This window comes from Microcaecilia unicolor, chromosome 4, assembly GCF_901765095.1.
Source record: "Microcaecilia unicolor chromosome 4, aMicUni1.1, whole genome shotgun sequence".
NCBI classification, from domain to species: domain Eukaryota; kingdom Metazoa; phylum Chordata; class Amphibia; order Gymnophiona; family Siphonopidae; genus Microcaecilia; species Microcaecilia unicolor.
This window is the reverse complement of record NC_044034.1, coordinates 266,652,468-266,677,155: the sequence shown is the minus strand read 5'-3', so window position 1 is coordinate 266,677,155 and position 24,688 is coordinate 266,652,468. Positions and strand designations below refer to the sequence as shown.

At 40.9% G+C, this 24,688-nt stretch overlaps 1 protein-coding gene across 5 annotated transcripts in view; it reads left to right on the top strand.

Moving 5' to 3' along the window:
• Nucleotides 1-24,688, top strand: part of MCF2L (MCF.2 cell line derived transforming sequence like) — a 329,928-nt gene that overhangs the window by 279,484 nt on the left and 25,756 nt on the right. For all 5 annotated transcript variants that reach the window (XM_030201525.1, XM_030201522.1, XM_030201526.1 and 2 more), the window contains exons 21-24: nt 16,551-16,676; nt 19,632-19,853; nt 20,998-21,090; nt 22,255-22,333. In XM_030201525.1, the coding sequence (XP_030057385.1) occupies nt 16,551-16,676; nt 19,632-19,853; nt 20,998-21,090; nt 22,255-22,333 (520 nt within the window). The remainder of the gene's footprint in view (nt 1-16,550; nt 16,677-19,631; nt 19,854-20,997; nt 21,091-22,254; nt 22,334-24,688) is intronic.

Here is a 24,688-nt window from a genome sequence, read left to right as displayed (position 1 = left end):
AGAAAGCATTTAACAAAGTCCTTCATGAGAGACTCCTGAGAAAATTAAAAACTCATGGGATAGGAAGCAAGGTTCTGTTGTGGCTTAGGAATTGATTGATGGATAGAAAACAGAGGGTAGGTTTAAATGACCAATTCTCTCAGTGGAGGAGGGTGAATAGTGGAGTGTCCCAGGGATCCATCTGTACTGGGACTGGTGTTATTTAACATATTTGTTAATGATCTGGAAATGGGAATGACAAGTGAGGTGATTAAATTTGCAGATGACACAAAACTGTTCAAAGTTGGTAAAACGCATGTGGATTGTGAAAAATTGCAAAACGAACATTCTAGTGGACTAACACAGCTACCACATCTCTCTACTGAAAAATTGCAGGAAGACCTTAGTATTTATTTATTTGTTGCATTTGTATCTCACATTTTCCCACCTATTTGCAGGCTCAATGTGGCTTACATAATACCGTAAAGGCATTCGCCAAATCCGGTAGAGAAACAAATACAAGGTGATATAGTCAAATATAGGTACATGTGTTTCAGGTACAATGGGGATAGAGGAGAGGAAGGTTAAATAGTGTCCATTACAATGGGAATCAAGGAGGGGAAGGTTGTGTAGTGTCCATTACAATCTTTGGTTTTGCTGTGTTGCAGTGTGTAAATGGTTATGTTGGGTTGGTAGGGTATGCCTTTTTGAACAGGTTGGTTTTTAATGATTTCCTGAAGTTTAGATGGTCGTATGTTGTTTTCACAGCTTTTGGCAGTGCATTCCATAATTGTGTGCTTATGTAGGAGAAACTGGATGCATAGACTGCTTTGTATTTAAGTCCTTTGCAGTTTGGGTAGTGGGGGTTTAGGTATGTTCGGAATCTGGTTATGTTTCTGAGTGGTAGGTCTATGAGGTCTGTCATGTAGCCTGGGACTTGGCCGTAAATAATTTTGTGGACCAGGATGCAGATTTTGAAGGTAATGCGCTCTTTGATTGGAAGCCAGTACAGTTTTTCTCGGAGGGGTTTGCCACTTTTGAATCGCAATTTGCCAAATATCAGCCTGGCTGCTGTGTTTTGAGTGGTGTGAAGTTTCTTTGTGAGTTATTCTTTGCATCCCACATAGATTCCATTGCAGTAGTCTGCGTGGCTTAGTACCACTGATTGTATTAGGTTATGAAATGTAAGTTGGCAGTTGAGATTTAATGTGGACAGGTGCAAACTGATGTACATTGGGAGGAATAATCCAAATCCTAGTTGTTTGATGCTAGGTTCCACCCTAGGAGGCAGCACCCAAGAAAAGATCTAGGTGTCATTGTGGACAATAAGCTGAAATCTTCTGCCCAGTGTGTGGCAGTGGCCAAAAAGCAAACAGTGAATCTCTTCATAAAGGTAGTTAATAAATCCCAATAAATAATTAATAAACAGAGTACTAGGAATTATTAGGAATGGGATAGAAAATAAGGCAAAGAATATTATAATGTCTCTGTATTGCTCCATGGTGTGACTACACCTTGAGTATTATGTGCAATTCTAGTTGCCGTATCTTAAAAAGATACAGCGGAATTAGAAAAGCTTCAAAGAAGGGCAATCAGGGAACTCCTCTCATATGAGGAAAGAGTAAAGAAGTTAGGGCTGTTCCGCTTGGAAAAGAGATGGCTGAGGGAGGATATGATGGAGGTCTAAAAAATACTCAGTGGTATAAAATGGGTAAACGTAAATTGATTTTTTACTCTATCAAAGAAGTACAAAGACTAGGGGACAGCGGTTAGTGTATCTGGGTTTTAAAAAGGTTTGGACAAGTTCCTGGAGGAAAAGTGCTATTCTGATAGACATGGGGGAAGCCACTGCTTGTCCCTAGGATCAGTAGCATGAATCTTGCTACTATTTGGGATTCTGTTGGGTACTTGTGACATGAACTGGCAACTGTTGGAAGCAAGATACTGTGCTAGATGGACCATTGGTCTGACCCAGTATGGCTATTTTTACGTTGTAACTTGGGAGTAAGAATAAATTAAACATGAGCAATAGACAATTACAGCAGTAAAATTATTCAAATAACAATGTGATACTGCTTGTCCACTGAGAAAACCAATTTGTTTTCCTGTAGCAGGTGTTCTCTGTTGGCAGCAGGGTACAAGTCAACATTGTAAGTAGTATACTATGTTCTATATCTATCTTGTTCCAAGGTTAAACGTATGTAATGACCCAGACCTCCAATATTGCAGTAGATTTCTTTATCAAATAGACCTCAATACCTCCACCCCTGGTCTAACACCAAATTGGTGAAATAGAACCTTTATATAAAGGATTCCAGGGATTCTGTGGGGTTAATTCCTATCATAGGTCATAATTTTATTCAAAAAATTAAATTTATGTTCTACCAACAAGAAACTGCTAATAATTATATTGGCTGATCTTGATCAACACATACTGTCACATCTTACATAAAAATATCATGACTCCAATATTTACACGGAGACCCCTTATCTCGATACTTTCATTTTCTATTTTCTATAATTATTCATCTTTTACTTCCGTCCCTTTAAAGTTGCACTTAACTGCATTCAGTTTGTTCTTCTCCAGCCGGCTGGTGCATACTCTGGGCCCGTGAAGTTTCTGGTAGTCTTTTCTCTAATATGAGATCTCTTCGTGACGCCGTAATTTTCTTTAAATCTCTCCTTGATATATCAACTCTGTTCCTTCTTCCTTTCTATGTTATATTTTCCGATACTTTCATTTTCTATTTTCTATAATTATTCATCTTTTACTTCCGTCCCTTTAAAGTTGCACTTAACTGCATTCAGTTTGTTCTTCTCCAGCCGGCTGGTGCATACTCTGGGCCCGTGAAGTTTCTGGTAGTCTTTTCTCTAATATGAGGATCTCTTCGTGACGCCGTAATTTTCTTTAAATCTCTCCTTGATATATCAACTCTGTTCCTTCTTCCTTTCTATGTTATATTTTCCGACAAGCACGTCTTGTTTCGCGACCTCAATCGCTGCTTCAGGAACTTTTTATTTTAATTTTTATTCCGATGTTTCAAATGCACAAGATGGCCGCGGTTTTTTATAGGACGCCTTCAAAGACGTCTCCCAATCACTTTCGTTCTTTTATTTAAAGGGGCTACTAGTAAAATGCCTTCCATTCAACGTTCTTATTCAGTCCCCTAGGCATTGTTGTTTTAAATTGATAAATCAATCTTTGTTCACGCTGCCATAGCTGTTGTTTAACATCCCCCCCTCTCTTACCCTTGTTTATTACTTCCAATACTATAAATTGCATTTGTTCAAAAAAATGGCCCTGTTCTGCACAATGTTGTGCCATGGGTGCTTCCGATTTTTTGTGCACTATTCCATGTTTGTGCTCTATTATCCGTGTTTTAAATTTTCTTGAAGTATGTCCTATATAGATCTTGCTGCAAGGGCATCTGCATGCGTATATTACATTTTCCGTTTCACAATTAGATTGACCTCTCACCTTAATTGTTTGTTGCCCGTTTTCCCATTCCAAAATCGATCCTTCTAGAATGTTTGGACATATGCTGCATCTACCACATTTCTTATGGATACCTATATTTGTATGTTCTTCCGTCCATACATCTGATTTACAAAGAGTGTCCTGTAGATTCGTATTTCTCTTATATGAAATCATCAATCTTTTTTCTTTAAATTCTTGTTGTGTTTGAAGGATACCCCAATGTTTTTTCATTATTTTCGTTATTTTATCTGATTCTTTTGTATATTTCAATATACAATTAATTCGTGGTTCTTCTATTTTCTCTCTCGACTGTAATAGCCATTCTCTGTCATTGAACCTTGCTCTTTTCTGGGCTCTTTTTATCTCTTTAATGGGGTATCCCCTTTCTTTGAATTTATTTTTCAATACTTCTGATTTCTCCACATATTTCTGTGTGGAATCACATATCCTTCTGTATCTTATGAACTGTGAAAATGGTAAACTCCCTATCAGATGTTTAGGATGCATGCTATCATATGCCAAAAGGGAGTTGCTGTCTGTCGGTTTTGTGTATAGATCTGTATGCAGTTCTTGCCCTTCTTTTTGAATCCATATATCCAAGAAATTGATATGGACCAAATCCAAATTATAGTCAAACTTAATTGTTGGGTGACATTGATTTAGTTTATCTACAAACTGAAAAAATTCTTGTTCTGTACCTTCCCATAACATAAATATATCGTCTATATACCTGCCCCAATATGTAATTTTCTGCCATTCAGGGGCGGTATACACGTATTTTTGTTCGTACCGTGCCATGAATAAATTGGCTATTGAAGGGGCGCATGTGGCTCCCATAGCTATTCCCGCTATCTGTAAATATAGCCGATCATCAAATAAAAAGAAATTGTTGTTCAAAGCCAAACTTATTAACTGTTGTAAAAATGTTGTTGGGACTGTACATGGTCTCTCCCTTGTATTCAGAGCTTGTTCTGTTACCTCCAACGCCTCATTTTGAGGTATTGAAGTATACAATGCTCTCACATCTAATGTAACTAATTTTGTTGTCTGTGAGATCTTCACATTGAGTATTTGTTTCAAGAAATGAGTGGAATCCTTTATATAAGAAGGTATCTCTGCCATCAGTGGACGCAAAAATGTGTCCACATATTGGCAAATACGTTCTGATAATGAATTTCGAGCTGACACTATAGGTCTACCTGGGGGTTTACTGAGATTTTTATGTATTTTAGGTACTGTATATAGAATAGGGGTCCTAGCTTGCATATAACATAGAAATTTATTTTCTTTTTTCGTTAGAAACCCTTGTGACATGGCTATCTTTGTGTAACCCTGGAGGGTAGTCAGTATTTCTAAAGTAGGATCTTCAGCTAATAGCTTATAGGTATTCTGATCTGCCAACTGGTGCTCTATTTCTGCCATGTAGTCTTCTTTAGTTTGCACTACTAAAAGATGAATAATTATAGAAAATAGAAAATGAAAGTATCGAGATAAGGGGTCTCCGTGTAAATATTGGAGTCATGATATTTTTATGTAAGATGTGACAGTATGTGTTGATCAAGATCAGCCAATATAATTATTAGCAGTTTCTTGTTGGTAGAACATAAATTTAATTTTTTGAATAAAATTATGACCTATGATAGGAATTAACCCCACAGAATCCCTGGAATCCTTTATATAAAGGTTCTATTTCACCAATTTGGTGTTAGACCAGGGGTGGAGGTATTGAGGTCTATTTGATAAAGAAATCTACTGCAATATTGGAGGTCTGGGTCATTACATACGTTTAACCTTGGAACAAGATAGATATAGAACATAGGAAGCCAAGGTACCTAATTAAGGAAAAATAGAGAAGTAGTATACTATGCCATACTTTGTATTGTTATTTGAATAATTTTACTACTGTAATTGTCTATTGCTCATGTTTAATTTATTCTTACTGTACACCACCATAAGTGAATTCTTTCAAAAAGGCAGTAAATAAATCCTAATAAATAAATAAGTCCTCATATATACCCCCCAAAGGAATTGTATTCTGCTGAAGCTGAATGATGTGGACTGAGGCGGTCCACTTGAAGTGGCAGGTGGGAAGTGCGTGCTCAGTGATGCAACTTAAAAGCTTCTAAAACAGTTGTTCCCAAACCTGGTCCTGGAGGCACCCCAGCCAGTCAGATTTTTAGGATATCTACAATGAATATTCATGAGAAAGATTTGCATGCAGTGGATATCGTGAAAATCTGACTGGCGGGGTGCCTCCAGGACCAGGTTTGGGAACAACTGTTCTGTACCTATTAAGCTAGAGAAGCATTCTTACGTAGACTCTGTTGATTACATCACCCATGCTATGAGGACTTGTATCCTGCTGTCCACAGAGAATACCCGCTACAGGTAAGTAACTTGATTTTCTTCTGGCTTTCATCTATTTATTGTATTAACTTAATATATCTGTTATAGGTTTTCAAAAGTTATTGTCTCCATCAGATCAGGGAGAAACTGCAGCTACGCTGTACAGAGTCAAAATAGTACAGTTCAGTAATGACATATGTATACTCTGTGCTTTATAATGTCTTTCAGTCATATTCCTAGGACTCATTTAGCCATATCTATATAATGGTCACTCTACCTCCCTGGATGGCTGGCTGGCTGGGTTCGTAAAAGCATGCAAATGACGTCAGCTCGCCTCCCGTGTTCCCTTCCCTCTTAGTGTCCCGCCCTTGTGGAAAGACAAAATGACATCAGAGGAGGGTGGGACACTGAGAGGGAAGGCTGGAGGCGACGCAAGCCGAGCCTGCCGCCGCTGCGACCTGAGGTAACATGAACGGCTTAAAGGCAGGGCAGCAGGAAGGAGAAGAGGGCAGGGGAGAGGAGGAGAGAGTCGCTGGACATGGATGGGATGGCAGGGCAGGGTAGAGGAGAATCGCTGGACATGGATGGGAGGGGAGAAGAGGGAAGAATCGCTGGACATGAATGGGAGGGGAGAATCACAGAACACGGATGGGAGGGCAGGGCAGAGGAGAATCGCTAGACATGGATGGGAGGGGAGAATCGCTGGACATGGAGGGGAGGGCAAGGGAGAGAGGAGAAATCAGTTAGATGAAAGCCTTCCTAGGGCCCGTTACATTTTTCATGAAACGGGCTTTGTTGCTTGTACAGAATAATTGGGATTATAGCTACATGATGCTAGGTAACACGTTAGGAATACCCAACTAAGAAAAAGACAGTGTTGTCATGGATAATTGTTGAAATCTTCTTAATGTGCAGTGATGGCCAAGCAATCAAACAAAATGTTAGGAATTATTGGGAAAGAAATAGAAAATAAATCAAAGAATATTATAATGCCTCTATTTTGCTCCGTGGTAAGATCACACTTTGTGTATTGTGTGCAGTTCTGGTCATCACATCTCAAAAAAGATATAGTGGAACTAGAAAAGGTTCAAGGAAAAGTGAACAAAATGATTAAGGGGATAGAACACCTCTCATATGAGGCTAAAGAGGTTAGGGCACTTCAGCTTGGAGAAGAGATGGATGAGGTGGGGATATGATAGAGATCAGCAAAATCATGGGTGTAGTAGAACAGGTAAATTTGAATCAATTGTTTACTATTTCAAAAGAGTGGGCCAAGATCCTGGAGAACTGGGTTTGTTTCCCACTATGGTTTCTTGTGACCCAGGGCAAGTCACTTTCTATTGCCCCAGGTACAAAAAACCCCTCAAACCTTAGATTGTGAGCTCACTAGGGAAAGAGAGAGTGCGTGAATGCAGTATGTAAACCACTTTCATTGTGATACAGAAAGGCAGTACATAAAGAATCAAATTTTTAAACATTTCTGGAGGTAAAGTCCATAAACTTTTATTAAGGTGGACCCTCAGAAAGCCACTGCTTATCCATGGGGGATGGTAGCATGGAATACTTGGGGTTCTTCCAAGTATTTGTGACCTGGCTGTTGTAAGTAGGAAACTGGGCTAGATCGACCATTGGTCTGACCCAGTTTGACAATTATGTTCTTATGATGTTTTGATGTTTTTTATGTGATTAATTTATATAACTACTTTGGTGTACAATCAGTTTGGTATTTGTAGACTAGGGGGTAGATATTCAACTGGTGGTGCTCAGTATTTTGTTGACCGACCTTGGCTTTATGCCTGGTTATTCGAGCCATATCCAAGCTCCGATGTTAAATATCCGGGCATGTGCTGCTGGACTAATCATAGCCAGTTAAGTGCAATATTCTGGTTTTAGCTTAGGCACTAAGGTGGAGATTCTATATATGACGCCTAAAATATCAGCGTTGAAATCAGTGCTGACTAAAGCATATTCTACAATTGGTGCCTAGATTTATGCACCGATGATAGAATATGCTTAGTTGATATTTCAAAGCCTAAATCTACGCACATCCATTTACACCAACGAAAACTTGGTATAAATCTATGTGCGTAGATTTAGGCTCACTAGGCCATATTCTATAACTAGTCATGTAAAGTTTAGAACGCCCACAAAACGCCCATTTCTCCACCCCTTTTTGCCTGCACTCGTTTAGAAGTTCAGCGCACATCATTACAGAATATGCTTACCAAGTTGTGTGCCTAAATTCTAATCAGTGCCAATTAATGCTGATTACTGCTTAACTGCTGTTATCAGTGCTCATTAGCTTGTTAAGTTGAACTCATTGTTATAGAATCTGTGCAGATCTCTAGGCGCATTGTAAGGAATCTGGGGGTAATTGAGCATTTTCAGTGGAACTGTCTGATTAAGTGTTGCTGAATATATGCAGTTAGCTCTAGACAAGAGATTTAAATGGCCAGAATCTGTTTAAATTGTTTTGAATATATACCCGTAGGTATTTTGTATATTAAATATAAAATAGTAATGGCTGACAGTCGCTCAAAAGCGCATGGTTCGGGAAAAGGTATCTTGCAAAGATACCTCACAAACAGGGAAGATAGGGTTTCTGAACAGTGAGGTTGCACAACAGACCGTGGTAGGCCAGGTGCCCTTAAATACAACTAAAGATCAGACAAAAGATGGCAAATCAATAGTGTCAGGTACTAAACATCATGCAAATAGGAACAACAAACATGCTCTGAAATGTCTATATGCAAATGCTAGGAGTCTAAGAAATAAGATGGGAGAGTTGGAATATATTGCACTAAATGAAAAATTGGATATAATAGGCATTACTGAGACCTGGTGGAAGGAGGATAACCAGTGGGACACTGTCATACCGGGGTACAAAGTAAATCGTAGTGATAGGGTGGACCGGACTGGTGGAGGGGTAGCATTGTATATTAACGAGAGCCTTGACTCAGATAGATTACAAATTCAGCAGGACACAAATCACACCTTTGAATCATTGTGGGTTGAAATTCCATGTATAAAAGGGAAAAAATTGGTGATAGGAGTGTACTACCGTCCGCCTCGCCAGGATGAGCAGGTAGACGCAGAAATGATAAAAGAAATCAGAGACGCGAACAAAATGGGCAATGTGATAATAATGGGTGACTTCAATTATCCAAATATAGACTGGGTAAATGTAACATCGGGACACGCTAGAGAGGTACAATTCCTTGATGAAATCAAGGACAGCTTTATGGAGCAGCTGGTGCAGGAGCCGACAAGAGAAGGAAAAATTCTAGACTTGGTCCTTAGTGGAGCGCATGATCTGGTGAGGGACGTTATGGTACTGGGGCCGCTTGATAACAGTGATCATAATATGATCAGTTTTGATATCGACCTTGAAGTAACTGTACACAAAGTCAAATACGTTAGCGTTTAACTTTAAAAAAGGAGACTATGATAAAATGAGAAGAACGGTAAAAAAAAAACTTAGGGGGGCAACTGAGAGAGTAAAAACTGTACAACAGGCGTGGACGCTGTTCAAAAATACCATCCTGGAGGCCCAGGCCATACATATTCCGCGAATTAGAAAAGAAAGACGGAAGTCCAAAAGACAGCCGGCCTGGTTGAAAAGTGAGGTAAAGGAAGCTATTAGGGCTAAAAGAAACGCCTTCAGAAAATGGAAGAAGGAACCGTCTGAAAATAACAAGCAGCAGCATAAGGAGTGCCAAAGCAAATGCAAGGCGCAGATAAAGAAGGCCAAGAGGGATTACGAAAAAAAGATAGCATTAGAGGCAAAAAAACATAGTAAAAATTTTTTTCAGTATATTAAAAGCAGGAAGCCGGCAAAAGAATCTGTTGGGCCGCTGGATGACCGAGGGGTAAAAGGGGCGATCAAGGAAGACAAAGACGTAGCGGAGAGACTGAATGAATTCTTTGCTTCGGTCTTCACCGAGGAAGATTTGGGTGGGATACCGGTGTCGGAAATGGTATTTCAAGCGGACGAGTCGGAGAAACTTACTGACTTCACGGTAAACCTGGAGGACGTAATGGGGCAGTTCAGCAAACTGAAGAGTACCAAATCTCCTGGACCGGATGGTATTCATCCTAGAGTACTGATAGAACTGAAAAATGAGCTTGCGGAACTACTGCTAGTGATATGCAACTTATACTTAAAATCGAGCGTGGTACCGGAAGATTGGAGGGTGGCCAATGTAACGCCGATTTTTAAAAAAGGCTCCAGGGGAGATCCGGGAAATTATAGACCGGTGAGTCTGACGTCGGTGCTGGGGAAAATGGTAGAGGCTAATATTAAAAACAAAATTACAGAGCACATCCGAGGACAAGAATTACTGAGACCAAGTCAGCACGGCTTTTGTGTGGGGAAATCTTGCCTGACCAATTTACTTCAATTCTTTGAAGGAGTAAACAAACATGTGGACAAAGGGGAACCGGTTGATATTGTGTATCTGGATTTTCAAAAGGCGTTTGACAAGGTACCTCATGAAAGGCTACAAAGGAAATTGGAGGGTCATGGGATAGGAGGAAATGTTCTATTGTGGATTAAAAACTGGTTGAAGAATAGGAAACAGAGAGTGGAGTTAAATGGGCAGTATTCACAATGGAGAAAGGTAGTTAGTGGGGTTCCTCAGGGGTCTGTGCTAGGACCGCTGCTTTTTAATATATTTATAAATGATTTAGAGATGGGAGTAACTAACGAGGTAATTAAATTTGCTGATGACACAAAGTTATTCAAAGTTGTTAAATCGCGACAGGATTGTGAAAAATTACAAGAGGACCTTACGAGACTGGGAGACTGGGCGGCTAAATGGCAGATGACGTTTAATGTGAGCAAGTGCAAGGTGATGCATGTGGGGAAAAAGAACCCAAATTATAGCTACGTCATGCAAGGTTCCACATTAGGAGTTATGGACCAAGAAAGGGATCTGGGTGTCGTCGTCGATAATACACTGAAACCTTCTGCTCAGTGTGCTGCTGCGGCTAGAATAGAATGTTGGGTATTATTAGGAAAGGTATGGAAAACAGGTGTGAGGATGTTATAATGCCGTTGTATCGCTCCATGGTGCGACCGCACCTTGAGTATTGTATTCAATTCTGGTCGCCGCATCTCAAGAAAGATATAGTAGAATTGGAAAAGGTGCAGCGAAGGGCGACTAAAATGATAGCGGGGATGGGACTACTTCCCTATGAAGAAAGATTAAGGAGGTTAGGGCTATTCAGCTTGGAGAAGAGACTGCTGAGGGGAGACATGATAGAGGTATATAAAATAATGAGTGGAGTGGAACAGGTGGATGTGAAGCGTCTATTCACGCTTTCCAAAAATACTAGGACTAGGGGGCATGCGATGAAACTACAGTGTAGTAAATTTAAAACAAATCAGAGAAAAATTTTCTTCACCCAACGTATAATTAAACTCTGGAATTCGTTGCCAGAGAAAGTTGTGAAGGCGGTTAGCTTAGTAGAGTTTAAAAAGGGGTTGGATGGTTTCCTAAAGGACAAGTCCCTAAACCGCTACTAAATGGACTTGGGAAAAATCCACAATTCCGGGAATAACATGTATAGAATGTTTGTACGTTGAGAAGCTTGCCAGGTGCCCTTGGCCTGGATTGGCCGCTGTCATGGACAGGATGCTGGGCTCGATGGACCCTTGGTCTTTTTCCAGTATGGCATTACTTATGTACTTATGCACTGCGCTTCCTCCTAACAATTTTCACACATTTTTCTTCATGTCCTTCCTCTTATCTTTATCTCCAATTAATTTTGCTTTATTCTTAAAAATAGTTTGGTACTTCTGGGTGATGTCATTGGAAGGAAGATGCTTGACTTGCAGGATCTGCAAGGGTTGCCTCCTTTTCTGACGCAATCTGTAGTATAAAAAAGAAACACCGGAGAGGGAAAACAAAGTACACTCATATAAGAGCATGAAAACAAAAACACAAGGAGCCTTCAAAAAAAGGGGCGTCAACTCAAATTTTATTCAGCTGAATAAAATTTGAGTTGATGCCCCATTTCTTGAAGACTCTGTGCTTTTGTTTTCGTGCAATCTGTAGTATAGAAATCCTGTAATATATACTAAAACAACAAAGAGAAGTAAGCCATAAGTACTGCAGGCCAAATCATGATGTCATACAAAAAAGCTGCCGACCTCAAACAATATTTTCATGGATGAATAGCCTAATGGTTAGTACAGTGGACTGAGAACCAGGGGAACAGGGTTTGGTTACCACTGCTTGTAATCGTGGGCAAGTCACTTAACCCTCCATTAACCCAGGTCCAAAACAAAAAACAGAAAAAAACCCAACTTAACATTGTGAGGTCACTGGAGACATAAAAAGTACCTGCATATATGTAAACCACTTTGTAGCACGGGCAGGTAGTATATCAAATCACAATCCCTTTCCCTATTTTCATGCTCCTGGGAGGGAGACTTGAGGTGGGGCCGCATGGTGTGGCGCACTGGGTCAATTGAGTATACTAAAGAAGAAGCAGACAGCCCTGAAGGAGCGCTAAAGATGAGCCTCAATGATCCAATAGGAGATAATTACAAAGGCAGATTTCCAAGGATTTTGGTGGAGTTTTAGAAGGCATTGAAAAATGATTATACTGTTAATATACAGGAACTGAAAGAGCTCCTGGGGAATTGTACAGTGATTAATGGATGTTGGACAGTGTCACGGAACACCTAGCCAGGGCTGCCGAGAGGGGGGGACAGGGAGGACAAAAGTCCCCGGGCCCGGCGCCACCGCAGTCAGGCCCGCCCGCCATCGCTCCCGAACTAACTAACCTTAAATGCCTCCTTCCTTTCCTTTCACCACCTTCGCGGCAAGCAGCAGAAGGGCAGGCCACTCCTTCCTTCCATGTCCCGCCCTCGCCTGACGTAACGTCCGCGAGGGCGGAGCACGGAAGGAAGGAGAGGTCTGCCCTGCTGCTGCTTGCCGCGAAGGTGGTGAAAGGAAAGGAAGGAGGCATTTAAGGTTAGTTCAGGGCCCGCTAGCGGGTGTAGGGGGGCCCCGGCGACCTCGGGTGAGGGGGGGGCCCAGCGGCGACGATGACCTCGGGTGGGGTGGGTGGGGGGGCCCGGGGGCGGCCTTGTCCCGGGCCCGGCTCTGGCTCTCAGCGGCCCTGCACCTAGCACCCACCTGCGGCTAACTAGAGGATCTGTCCCAGCATTGCTCAGGCCCACTACCAGCTGTGCACATGCTCTACTCTGGCATACCCTTCCTTCCACCTGCTGAGCTACGTTTGCCTCTAGGCAAGTTTCCCACTGCAACCTAATTTCCCAGTGGTTTCTAAGGACACTGGGACCACAATCCTAGGGGTCCCACAGTTCCCAGTCAGACCAGGACAGGAGAGTCAATAAATTAATAGGTTTATTGTTACAGTAAAACAGTGAACATTTGAAAAAACTAGGTGAAAAAAGTACAGCAAGCAATAACAGATAACCAAAACAAGGATCAATTTTAAAACTATCTAACACTTGTTAATAGCTGCGTAGCACCTGGGGGAGTTCAGGAAATATAGCTTCTCACAGGTTATAAAGTATACTTGCTCACAGAGCCTCAGTGAAGTGATATTTCTCTCTCCTCTCCCTATCTAAGACTAAAGATTACCTCACACTTAGGTGGGGAAAAAAATGTCACTTCTGTGATAGCTTTACAAAAAAAAAAGACAGTCACCATCTGCTGGCCAAACAAGGGAAATGCACTTCATGAAATAATACAGTTCACAGGCTTAGAAACCCACTGTTTTGCCACGGACAGCAAGTGGATTAAGTTGAGCAAAAGGTGGAAGAACATGAGGAAATTTTGCAAGAATTGAAAGATCAGGACCCTGGTGGATAAAATAGAAAATCTAAAGAATCACACCAGTAATTTGAATATATGGGGGATTCCAAAAAGTGAAGGGGAAAGCACTGTGAGCAATTGGTGACAGACATTTCCAAAGCTGTGCTGGCAGCAAAAGATGAAGGGGTACAAAGTGAAATATAGAGAGGGCACATCAGGCCTTGGGGCTGAAGAGAAATAATAACTGCTCTCATTATATCATAGCCTGCTTATACAGCAGTGCCACAGAGGAACTAGGGTTAAACAGAGCACGTCACTGAATCACATTAAATGAAAGGGAGTCCCAGTGGAGTTATACAATGATATATCAACAGTAAAACTGCAGATGTAGACTGACAGAGGATCACTTCTACCCATGCCAGCTAGAGTCTCAAAAAGGCTTCTGTGACCTCTAGACTACCAGTGGAGGTCGCTGCAGTCATTTTGACAGCAGAGACAGCTCATGTCCCAGTTATGCCACTAGATCATCAGTGCTTGTAAGTAAGCCCCTTGGGGTTCCTATGGATGGGGGAGGGGCCACCGATGTACCGGCCCGGGAGAAGAAAGGAAGCTGGCAACAGTGAATGCAGGGCTGCTTCTCAAGGAAGACATATTGTCAAGATTCCTCAGAGATTTATCTCTTTTCCCTACCCCACGCAGCCATCATCCCAAACAAATCAAACAGTCCTTTGAGCTGCTGCATCCATGTTGTCGTTCTTTAATGTTGGTAGCATGTTTATTTAATCTCACTTATATGTTCAAACGTGCCAGCTTTTCATAGGTAGAGTAGTAAATTGATATAAATCGTAATTAGTGTGTCTTTTGGAGGAGAGGCTGGTTATAGGGACACTCTAGCACGTGTTGTATTCATGCAGAGATTTTTCTTTTCTCCTGGAAAGAGCCACTAAAACAGATATCATATTATGAGAATCAGGTGCTCAACATCCAGAGTTTCTATCTATTTACTTATTTTAAGTTATTTATGAGATTTATATTCCCACATTAAGCATGAATTAGATTGAAACCTGGGAGCATTTAAAATCTTTTTTTTCCTATGCCTAGATCAAAAGAGAAAGATAGTCGGCATCCCTGCCAGCAAAGGTATGCCATGCATGCTCGCATGGGGGGCACAGGGGAGAGTGAGGAGTGTGTTGCCCTCCAGTCCACCTCGGCCTCTCTCCCCCCCCCCCCCCCCCCACACACACACACACTGTATGGCTGGCTATGCCCGGAGAGAAAGCCTCTTGTTAAAAATTTTCCAGCATACCACTGCACAGGAGCCTGATATACTAAGCTCTGAAGATGCTTCCTTAGTTGACGTTTCGAGGATTGTAAAAAGAACCAAGATATCCTTAAAGGCATGGTGTCTCTATTGTGCAATTTCTCTTCTGAAGCTGTTTTCAAATGTCAGGAAATATATATTTTACTCTGGGAGAGAAACAGGTTTCCAAGATGGACCTTCAGCTTCTTTCCCTTTAGACAGTAGGCATGTTGGCAATTAAAAGATGGTTTATTCATAATTTAGAAAATTTCCCAAACTGTAAAAAAATTACAGTTCCTTAATTTTCCCAAAACTAATTTGTTGGCAGCAGATATCCTGTTAAGGAAATACTTCAAGGAAATCTTGGGTATCTCTCACCATGAAGAAATTGCAATTTCTAATGTGTTCTACCAGGCCATAGTGAGGTATGTGTGGCCACAGAGTACAAGGGAATTGGGAGCACCAAAATTACACCCCATCCATTGACTTCCCTTGCTTGTCTGTGACACATCAGACAGGGTGAGAACACAGGAGTTGCACAAGAGGCATTTCCGGCTTGGGGCACTCTTGGTTTTCTATATTCCTCAAGCATTTCAAGCTCTGAAGGACCAACCAGGCGAATCTAATGAAGTGCCTTCTCTTTCTAGTTTGGATTAGTGAAGGATTAGTCAGATGGTTAGAGCACTGGTTCAAAACCCACTGCAGCTCCTTGTGATCTTAGGCAAGTCACTTAACTCTCCACTGACTCAGGTACAAACTTAAGGTGTCTTTTACTAAAGTTAAGCACATGTTATCTGCAGCAGGGCATGCATTAATCTCAAGTAAAAGATCTCCTCAGTTTGTAAGCCCTCCAGGGACAGGAAAATATCTAGTATACCTGAATGTAACACACCTTGAGGTACTACTGAAAAGTTATGAGCTAAATCCAAATTTTTAAAAACACGATTTAACACTTTTTTTTAGAGCTCAAATGAGGAGATTACTCTCAGGTTCACCCTGCTGGATACCTTTGCTCATGAGAAAGATAAAGTTGCTGTACTGAGAGTTTATTTTAGATATATTTGCCATTTTGTGGATAAAAAAATACTATCTTTTCCAGATAAGGCTTGTAGCACTCCATAACTGCATAAATTATTTTGGACCCTGACGGTAAACGTTTTGGCTATCAGAGGAACATTTTTGAGATTCCTCTTTGATGCCTAGTTACCTATCAGGGTATTAAATATATATATATATTTGACCATTGCACTTGAAAAAATGAATAAAATTGATAAATCTACCGTTGCTTCTGTTGAGTGATGTGATGAGGTAAAAGTGGACTTAGGGCAATTTGATATTGCTGCAAGGAGGTTTCTCCTTTTTTATTGTCCTTTATTTTTATTTTTAATTACTTGTTTCGTCTCTCCTTGATGTGGACTTGAATGGATTGCATTTTTATTTTTTGACCTCTAATTATGTATCTTTTCGGTTTATTTATATGAACTGTTATCCAAAGTTTCTTCTCTGTATGGGAGTATAAAATATTTTTGAAAATATATAAAAAAATAATTAAAAACTAGAAAATGGTCTTGATCTGTAAGGGCGAGGTCATTTTTAAGAGGGAACAGAGCAATGTTTTCACATCCTACTCTGAGCATCTCTGTTAATTATTCAGGAAATGCTGAAATACAGTAAGAACTGTGAGGGTGCTGAAGACCTGCAGGAGGCATTAACATCTATTTTGGGCATTCTCAAAGCTGTAAATGATTCCATGCACCAAATTGCCATTACCGGATATGAGGTAAGTGCTTTCATGTTAAACTGAGCATTTGTAATTTATACTTTATATTATTAACAAACATATCAGCTGATATCTGTGAGATGAAATGGTTTTCCATCATGGATCTGTTTTCCTTTACCTCCTAGTCATCCTGTGGTCGCTTGCTTTCCCATTTTAATGTAGACTAGAAATACTGAATTACACATTGGTATTTACTTCCTTTGGCACTCACATGCTCATTCACATTGATGCACTTACACTTTTGCATATTCATTGGTGTTTTTTACCCACTGATCTTGTATCAGCTTTTTCAGTGGGCACTTTCTTTCACAGAAAATAACATATAAAATTGAAAACTGGACCTGTGCATGTTGTTTTTGATCTAAATGCATCCCTGGGAGCGCTTCTTTTATATGGAGTGAAGGAGTAGCCTAGTGGCTAGAGTAGTGGGCTGAGAACCAGGGAAGCTATGGGTTCAAATCCCACTAATGCTCATTGTAACCTTGGGCATGTCACTTAACACTTCATTGTCTCAGGTACAAACTTAGGCCCCCTTTTATCAAGCCGCGCAGCAATGCTGACAGAGCCCATTCAAAGTGAATGGGTTTTGTCAGCATTACCACACCAGCAACCGCTAGCGCGGCTTGATAAAAGGGGGCCTTAGCCTGTAAGACCTTTAGAGATCAGGAAGGGGAATACCTAGCATACCTGAATGTAACTCGCTTTGAGGTTCTACTGAAAAGGCTTGAGCTAAATCTAAACAAATAAAACTATTTGTATCCTTTAAGCTGCAACAAAAGGAGGGTGATTTCTTTGATGATCGGTTTACATGGTTAGTGTTTTGAAAACTGTTCTCGTAAGGGGATAATTTTATAAAGCATTTTGGCATATTAAGCATGTTTTACATAGAAAATTGCTCTTAAAATATTATGCAAGGGTATACATGTGTAAAAAGTAGGTGCATCAAAATATTGATCGTATCTAGTGCAGCCTGTGTGTAGATGTTCCCAGGGACACAGGCACTGTTCTATCTAGGCGGGACAGCTGTGCATCTTTTTTTAAAACTGCCACAAAGCTAACTCAGAGGGTTCAGCATCTCTCTCTTTCTCCTTCCTCAGCGGTTCCTGTATCTCTCTCTCTCTCTCTCTCTTTTTTCCTCATTTCCCCACAGATCCCGGCATTTCTTCATCTCTCCTTCCCCTCCCCTGGATGGTCCTTTAAACTTGCCTTGGTAGCTGACAGCAGCGGCACTAAAGACACATTGCCTCTGGCTGGCCCAGGTCATTTTCTCTGCCTCCTCTGATGCAACAGGAAAATGGAAAGGTTCAAGGATTACTGAAGGCACTGTGTTACTGGTAATGCTGGCAACAAAGGCACATTTAAAGGACTACGGGGCGGGGGGGGGGGGGGAGAGATGAAGAGATGAGGGAACAGGGGGTTGGAGGAAGAGGGATACACACTGGACCTGTGGGGGGGAGTGATACAGGTAAAAGTGAGATGGATACTTGCTGGACCCTCAAGAAGGGGAGCAAGAAGGAAGGAAAAGAGAGAGGGAGAGATGCTGGCTCGGGGAGTGAACAAAAAGGAAGGAAAAGACATGGGTGCTGGACAAAGGGGTAATACTGGATAGAGGGAGAGGGATATAGGCACAGAAGGGAAATGCTGAACAGGGTAAGAATAAGGACGCAGGGAGGGGCCTAGTGGTTAGGGTGGTGGACTTTGGTCCTGGGGAACTGAGGAACTGAGTTCGATTCCCACTTCAGGCACAGGCAGCTCCTTGTAACTCTGGGCAAGTCACTTAACCCTCCATTGCCCCAGGTACAAATAAGTACCTGTATACAATATGTAAGCCGCATTGAGCCTGCCATGAGTGGGAAAGTGCGTAGTACAAATGTAATAAAAAAATAAAAAATAAACATAGCAGGAGATAGAGACAGGGACACAGAGGGGAGATGGATGTTGGACATGGAGATAGAAGAAATGCTAAATGGACATGGAGACCCTCACAAGAGAGTTACAAGGAGAAATCAGAGACTGGGGCCAATATAATTAAGAAAAATAAAATGACCAGATAACAAAAAGTAGAAAAAATAAGTTTATGTTCTAGTTTTTTATTAGAATTTGTCAGTTTTTGAAATGTACATCTGCCTGAAATGGTGTTAGACATGGCTGGAGCTCATGAGAAATATCTCAGTTATTGTGGTGGTAAATCTCATGCCATCTTTGGCATCTTTATATAAAATTTTTATTTCCGTTTACCTGCATTATATTTTTGTACCTGTTTTCCATAAATGTCTCTATGCAAAATGTTAAGGCATAATCACATATAAGCTTTTTAAATCAAGGAAAATTTGTGGTGAGATGGATTTAAAGTTTGCATTAGCATATAAATAAGTGGTTTATTGTGATTCTTTTGATGTCCTCTGCAATACATAGTATGTATTCTGCACTAGAAGTTTTTTTTATGCTGCTCAGGTTGTTAAATCAACCACTCGGTAGGAAAGAAAAATTACAGGGAACATTGGTTTGAGTGGAGCTGAGCGCAGTTGCTATTTACATGCATATCTTATAAAATTTACACCTTCTTTGAAATATGTACAAATTTGTGGGTGAGCATTTACACACACTACACGGGATCATTTTAGGATAAAGGCACATAGGCACCTATGTTGCCTTTCATAAAGTAGGTGTCTATTTTGAAATATTTGTAGGCACCCTGTTATGAAAATACTCCTTAAATATTACAGTGTACTCTAGACATATTTCCTTATGGATCTCAGGTCAGCAGTGGCGTAATTATTGATACTGAAGAATATCCACAGAAACCTGAACCAGAGATTTTCATGTATGTATATGAAACAATTAGCATGTGTTTATTGTTGCTTAAAACCTAGGGGGATTCAAGGTTAATTTGTTTATAAGTTTAGCATTGAAGACAAAAAAGATAAATAAACAACTCTCTCTTATTGATTTCAGGGAAATCTAAATGAACTTGGGAAACTCCTAATGCAAGGCTCCTTCAGTGTATGGACTGAGCATAAAAAGGGTCATTCCAAAGTGAAAGATTTGGCAAGATTTAAACCAATGCAAAGGCACCTTTTTCTCCATGAGAAGGCGGTGCTGTTCTGCAAGAAACGCGAAGAAAACGGCGAAGGATATGAAAAGGCACCCTCCTACAGTTATAAGCATTCACTAAAAGTATGATAAACCAGTAAGAAATCCAATGGAAGCTGTGAAGTCCTTTTGTGTACTAGAATCTACTGTGTGATACTACTTTGAGCTGAGAAAAGCTATTCATATCTACCGCTCCATGAATATACTCTGTTTCTAGATCCCAAGAAACACTTTATTTGTGTTTCTACAACTATGAATCTTCAAGCTCAAGCTTGTAGAGCAATAATGAGCTAAACATTTAGGCTACTATGATCTTGGAGCTCCAATTGAATGTTATCACTGCAGCAGTAGAGGATGGATAATGAACACCAGAGGAACCGGTTCTTGAGAGAATACTTTATTCAATATTTGTACAGTAGGACCCGACACTGTCCGCGTTTTGGCTTAATGAAATGCCTACCTCAGGGGTCACAATGATATTCAACGAAATGTGAATAGGCAGGAATATTCAAAACACTCCATTCAGAAAACAAACAAAACAAACAATATCATGCCGAAGCTCTCAGGCTGCGCTTGATGACTTTGTTTTCTGAACGGAGTGTTTGGATATGAGGTAGGCATTTAATTACGCCGAAATGCGGACCATGTTGGGTCCTACTGTACAAATATTGAATAAAGTATCACTCAAGAACCAGTTCCTGTGGTGGAGTGTTCATTACCCATCCTCTACTCCCTTTTGATTAGACTGTCAATGTGGAGGTTGTTTCCTTCTTGTTTGTGGCTCTCAGTCACTGCAACAGTGACATGACTTCTGTCAGCCCATAGAAGGAAGTTAAATCTATGGGCCTATTCTGGCCAGAATAGGGGTAATACTCCAAGGTGGTGGAAGAGTGCTAGGGCTGTAGTTTGGACATCGCTAATGTATAGCTTGATTTATTAATATTTGTTGTAGATGGGCTAGAGCAAAATGTAATGCTTCAGATGATTGCATTTTATGTGCAGCAGTTTTTATTGTGGGATCTCCGAGGAAAGCAGCAGTCATGGCAGCACACATCAATGATGATTATTTTTGTTTTGTCTAACAATTTTAATTGAAAAGATGTATTAGAAATTACATTTTGAAATTACACCATTTTATATTTAGTGGATGCAACCTTAGACTACAAAGATGTTTTCTGGTACTATTCTGGAAACTTCTACATCACCTTCAATTCATTATGTCTGGCAGATGACTTCTGTTGGAATAACGGAAAATGTGAAGGGGGACATAAAGAAATTTGAAATCTGGTATAATGCAAGGGAAGAAGTTTATATTGTACAGGTAATCCAGCTTTATTTAATTTTTTTTAAGGAATTGACTTGCTTTTAGAAATGTACTTAATTATTGACATATGAAGACTTTGTGAAACAGAAGCCAGAATTTTGTCATATCACACCAGTGATTGTGCTGTGTGTCGAGGTCATCATTATATACTGTGAGGTACATTAAATATACAGTGAAATAGGATGTGCGTAAATGTATACATGTGTGGCCTGTTATTCAAAAGTGTTTAACCAGGTAGGGTTTAAACCCAACTGAGCTGGCCACTTAAGTGGGCAGTGCCGCTGAATATTGCTTCTGACGGGGTGGAGTTCGGGCAGACGTTAGCAGTGATATTCAGTCCACTAACTGGTTAAGTAAACAGATAAAGTTAGGACAGCAAAAAGGCTGTCCTAACTTTATACGCTGAGCTGAGTGCCAGTCTGAATTTTGGCCAGTGCTGGGTAACCACACCCCCAAAAGTTCTCCCTCACTTCTCACCCCCCCCCCCCACAAGATCTTACCCTCGCAATCACCACCTCCCCCCATATGCAGCTCCTATCCTGTCCCCCCCCCCCCAGCGTACTTTGGACCCATCGTGGCCTAGTGGTTAGTTGGGGCTGAAGCAATCCCCACTTGCTCTTGCCCATGCCTCTCACAGTAGTACCCATAAGACTTCCATAAGAGGTCACAGCAGCCATTTTGAACTCAGAGCCAGCAGAGACAAGTGGGGATCTCTCCTTTTTCAACTACCTACTACACCACAAAGTACCCTAAGGTGGTGGGAGAGGAGTTTCTGTGATAAGGGGCTGCTCATTTGGGTGGGGGATTCGGTGGATAAGATCTTGTGGGGAGGAGTTCAGGAGAGAGTTCAGAAGGAGCTAACTTGATATTTAGCTTGCTACCCAGTTAGCTAACCAGGCTGCAGGTTGAACAACATACCTGGCTGCCTGTATTCTGGTTACTGCCAGGGCCCTCACAAAGCCTAGATATTCAGTGCTGGAGTCTGAATAGATGCCGGCACTGAATATTGGGGCCTAATTACAAAACTACTGACTATTGCTGGCTGGATATTACCCCCCTACCTTGCATTTGTAGTAGCAAGGAGTTTCAACGTTTAAATGGCAGCTACTTTTTCTAAAGGTTTGTTCTTGTTGAAATGCTAACTGCCCTCTCTTTCATTAGGCACCAACTGCTGAAATCAAAGCCCAATGGGTAAATGAAATTAGAAAGGTCTTAACTAGCCAGCTGGAAGCTTGCAGAGGTAAAACACCACTTCTCTACTTTTGAGTATTCCATGTTCAGCACGAATAAAAACAAAAAATTGACTTCATGCAAGTTGATGTGTTGAGTGGTGTTTAGACGGCAACTCCAGCTGCGATAAACTAAGGCCAGTGCCAAGCAGATTCTATGGTCTGTGTCCTGTAAATGGCAAGACAGATTAGAATGTGCTGGAGAGAGCTTCAACGGCAACTCCAGTAGTTGGAATGCAAGGACGATGCCAAGCGGACTTCTATGGTCTGTGTCCTGTATATGGCAAGACAGATCAGGATAGGCTGGAGTGGATTTTGACAGCTACTCCAGTAATAGGGATATAAGTGCCGGGTAGCAAAGAAAGGTCAGGATGAAGTATATGTATTTTGTACCACATTCATTGTTTTAATCATGAATTAATAGAGTATGATTGTTGGGCAGACTGGATGGGCTCTTCAGGTCTTTATCTGCCATATTCTACTATGTTACTGTAGTGGCGTAGCTACAGGTGGGCCTGGGTGGGTCACGGCCCACCCACTTTGGACTCAGGCCCACCTAAATTTGTGACACTTGCTGTGGCTGGTGGGGATCCCCAAACCGTGCCATGCTGAAAATTTTCTCTCTTTGAGCAGCCAGCGCTCTTCCAAATGTGAGCCAGCAGCACTTGCCTTGAGCTGACACAGACTGGCCCTTCTACACATGCTCAGTTTTCGCACATGCAGAAGCACTGAGCATGCATGGCCTGCCAGCAGCAGCATCAGTTTGAGGCAAGTGCTGCCGGCTGCCATTTGGAAGAGTGCGAGCTGCTTGAGGAGGAGGAGGAAATCTTCAGCTGTAAGGGTTTGGGGATCCCTGCCAGCTCAAGTATTTAATATTTGGGGGTTTTGGGCAGGGAGGGGTGGAGAGAGGAGCAAACTGGAGGTGGGCTGGGGGGGGGGGGTGATTTCCATGCCCGCCCACCTTGGGCTCTGGCCCACCCAAAATTGGCCATCTAGCTACGCCCCTGTGTTACTGTGTTATTCCTTTCTGATCAAGGTTTTAACAACATTCAGGGCAATTCTATAAAGTATGTGCTAATAGTTACATGCTGATTATACTTGTAATTCATTAGAATAGATAATTCCCACATATGTGTGCACATATGTGCATAAATTCCAAAATTCCATCTAAGCACTATCCTCTATATACACGCATATCTTACGTAGCATCTGTTTTACAGGTGGGTGTACACAAAGGGGGGAAATCTGAGCAACTCATGGGCAGGATTCACAAGCGTGACGTATAGAATATTTAAAGTTAGGTGTGCATCTCTGGCATTTAGGCACACAAACACCAGCTCTATAGCAAGCGTAAGTGCTTGCGCTTAACTTACAGGTGCATATATTTTACATTCCTTTACAGAACAGGTTCTTACCAGGTGTTCAGTTATAGCTCTGCCCCCTGTGCTAGCTATATTATGAGCTTCTTATGCTAACCAGGAGAATGTACCTGCTACAATATCTATAATATATCATAGAAGAGGAGCTCCCTCAGAAACTATTACACCCATGTGGTAGTCTTATACAGACCACTTATTCTGCCATTTAAGACTATTTGCAATTAGTTCACATTACCTGTGGTGTGCAGTCCACCTTAGTCCTAATGTAGCATACAACTAGCACTTGAATTAGTGCATGCTATATTGCCACCATGGTAAGTTGTTGCATTTATGCAATAACAGTGCATTTTAATTCACATGGTAATTGCTTAACGCACTTCATTAAAAAGGTCCATATGAGTACTATACAGTCAGACATGCAGCCTATTTCTGCATGTAAAACACAATCTAGCTCAGAGAAATTCCTTTTTAAAATTACCTCTGTGTTTTAGAACTGGTATGGTTTTACAGTGGTGCATTTCCTTGAAAGCAAGAGTACGATAATGAGGGTATACAGGTAATACCTACTGTAGCTGAATGCAACTCGCTTTGAGCTACTACTGAAAAGGCACAAACTAAATTCAAATAATTGTTTTGAAGCTTTAATAAGTATATTTGTCTGTGAAAATGTAAATTCACATTATTGTCTCTCTTCATAAAGTGCATGTGTATGTGTGTGTATATATATATATATATATATATATATATATATATATATATATATATATACAGTATATTTATTCACTCATTCATTTACAATATAGGATCTGGTCTTTTAGGAAACCATTAAACCATGCTGCCACTGTTCCGCTAATTCTCATGTAGTTGAATAGTGCCATTAGTCAAATTGTAGTAGTAATATATTTTGATCTTGGCTTAGTGGGTTTCTGAACTTCGTTATTAAGGTAGTTATGACCGTCTCTTTGCTGATTGGGAATTATGTAGGAT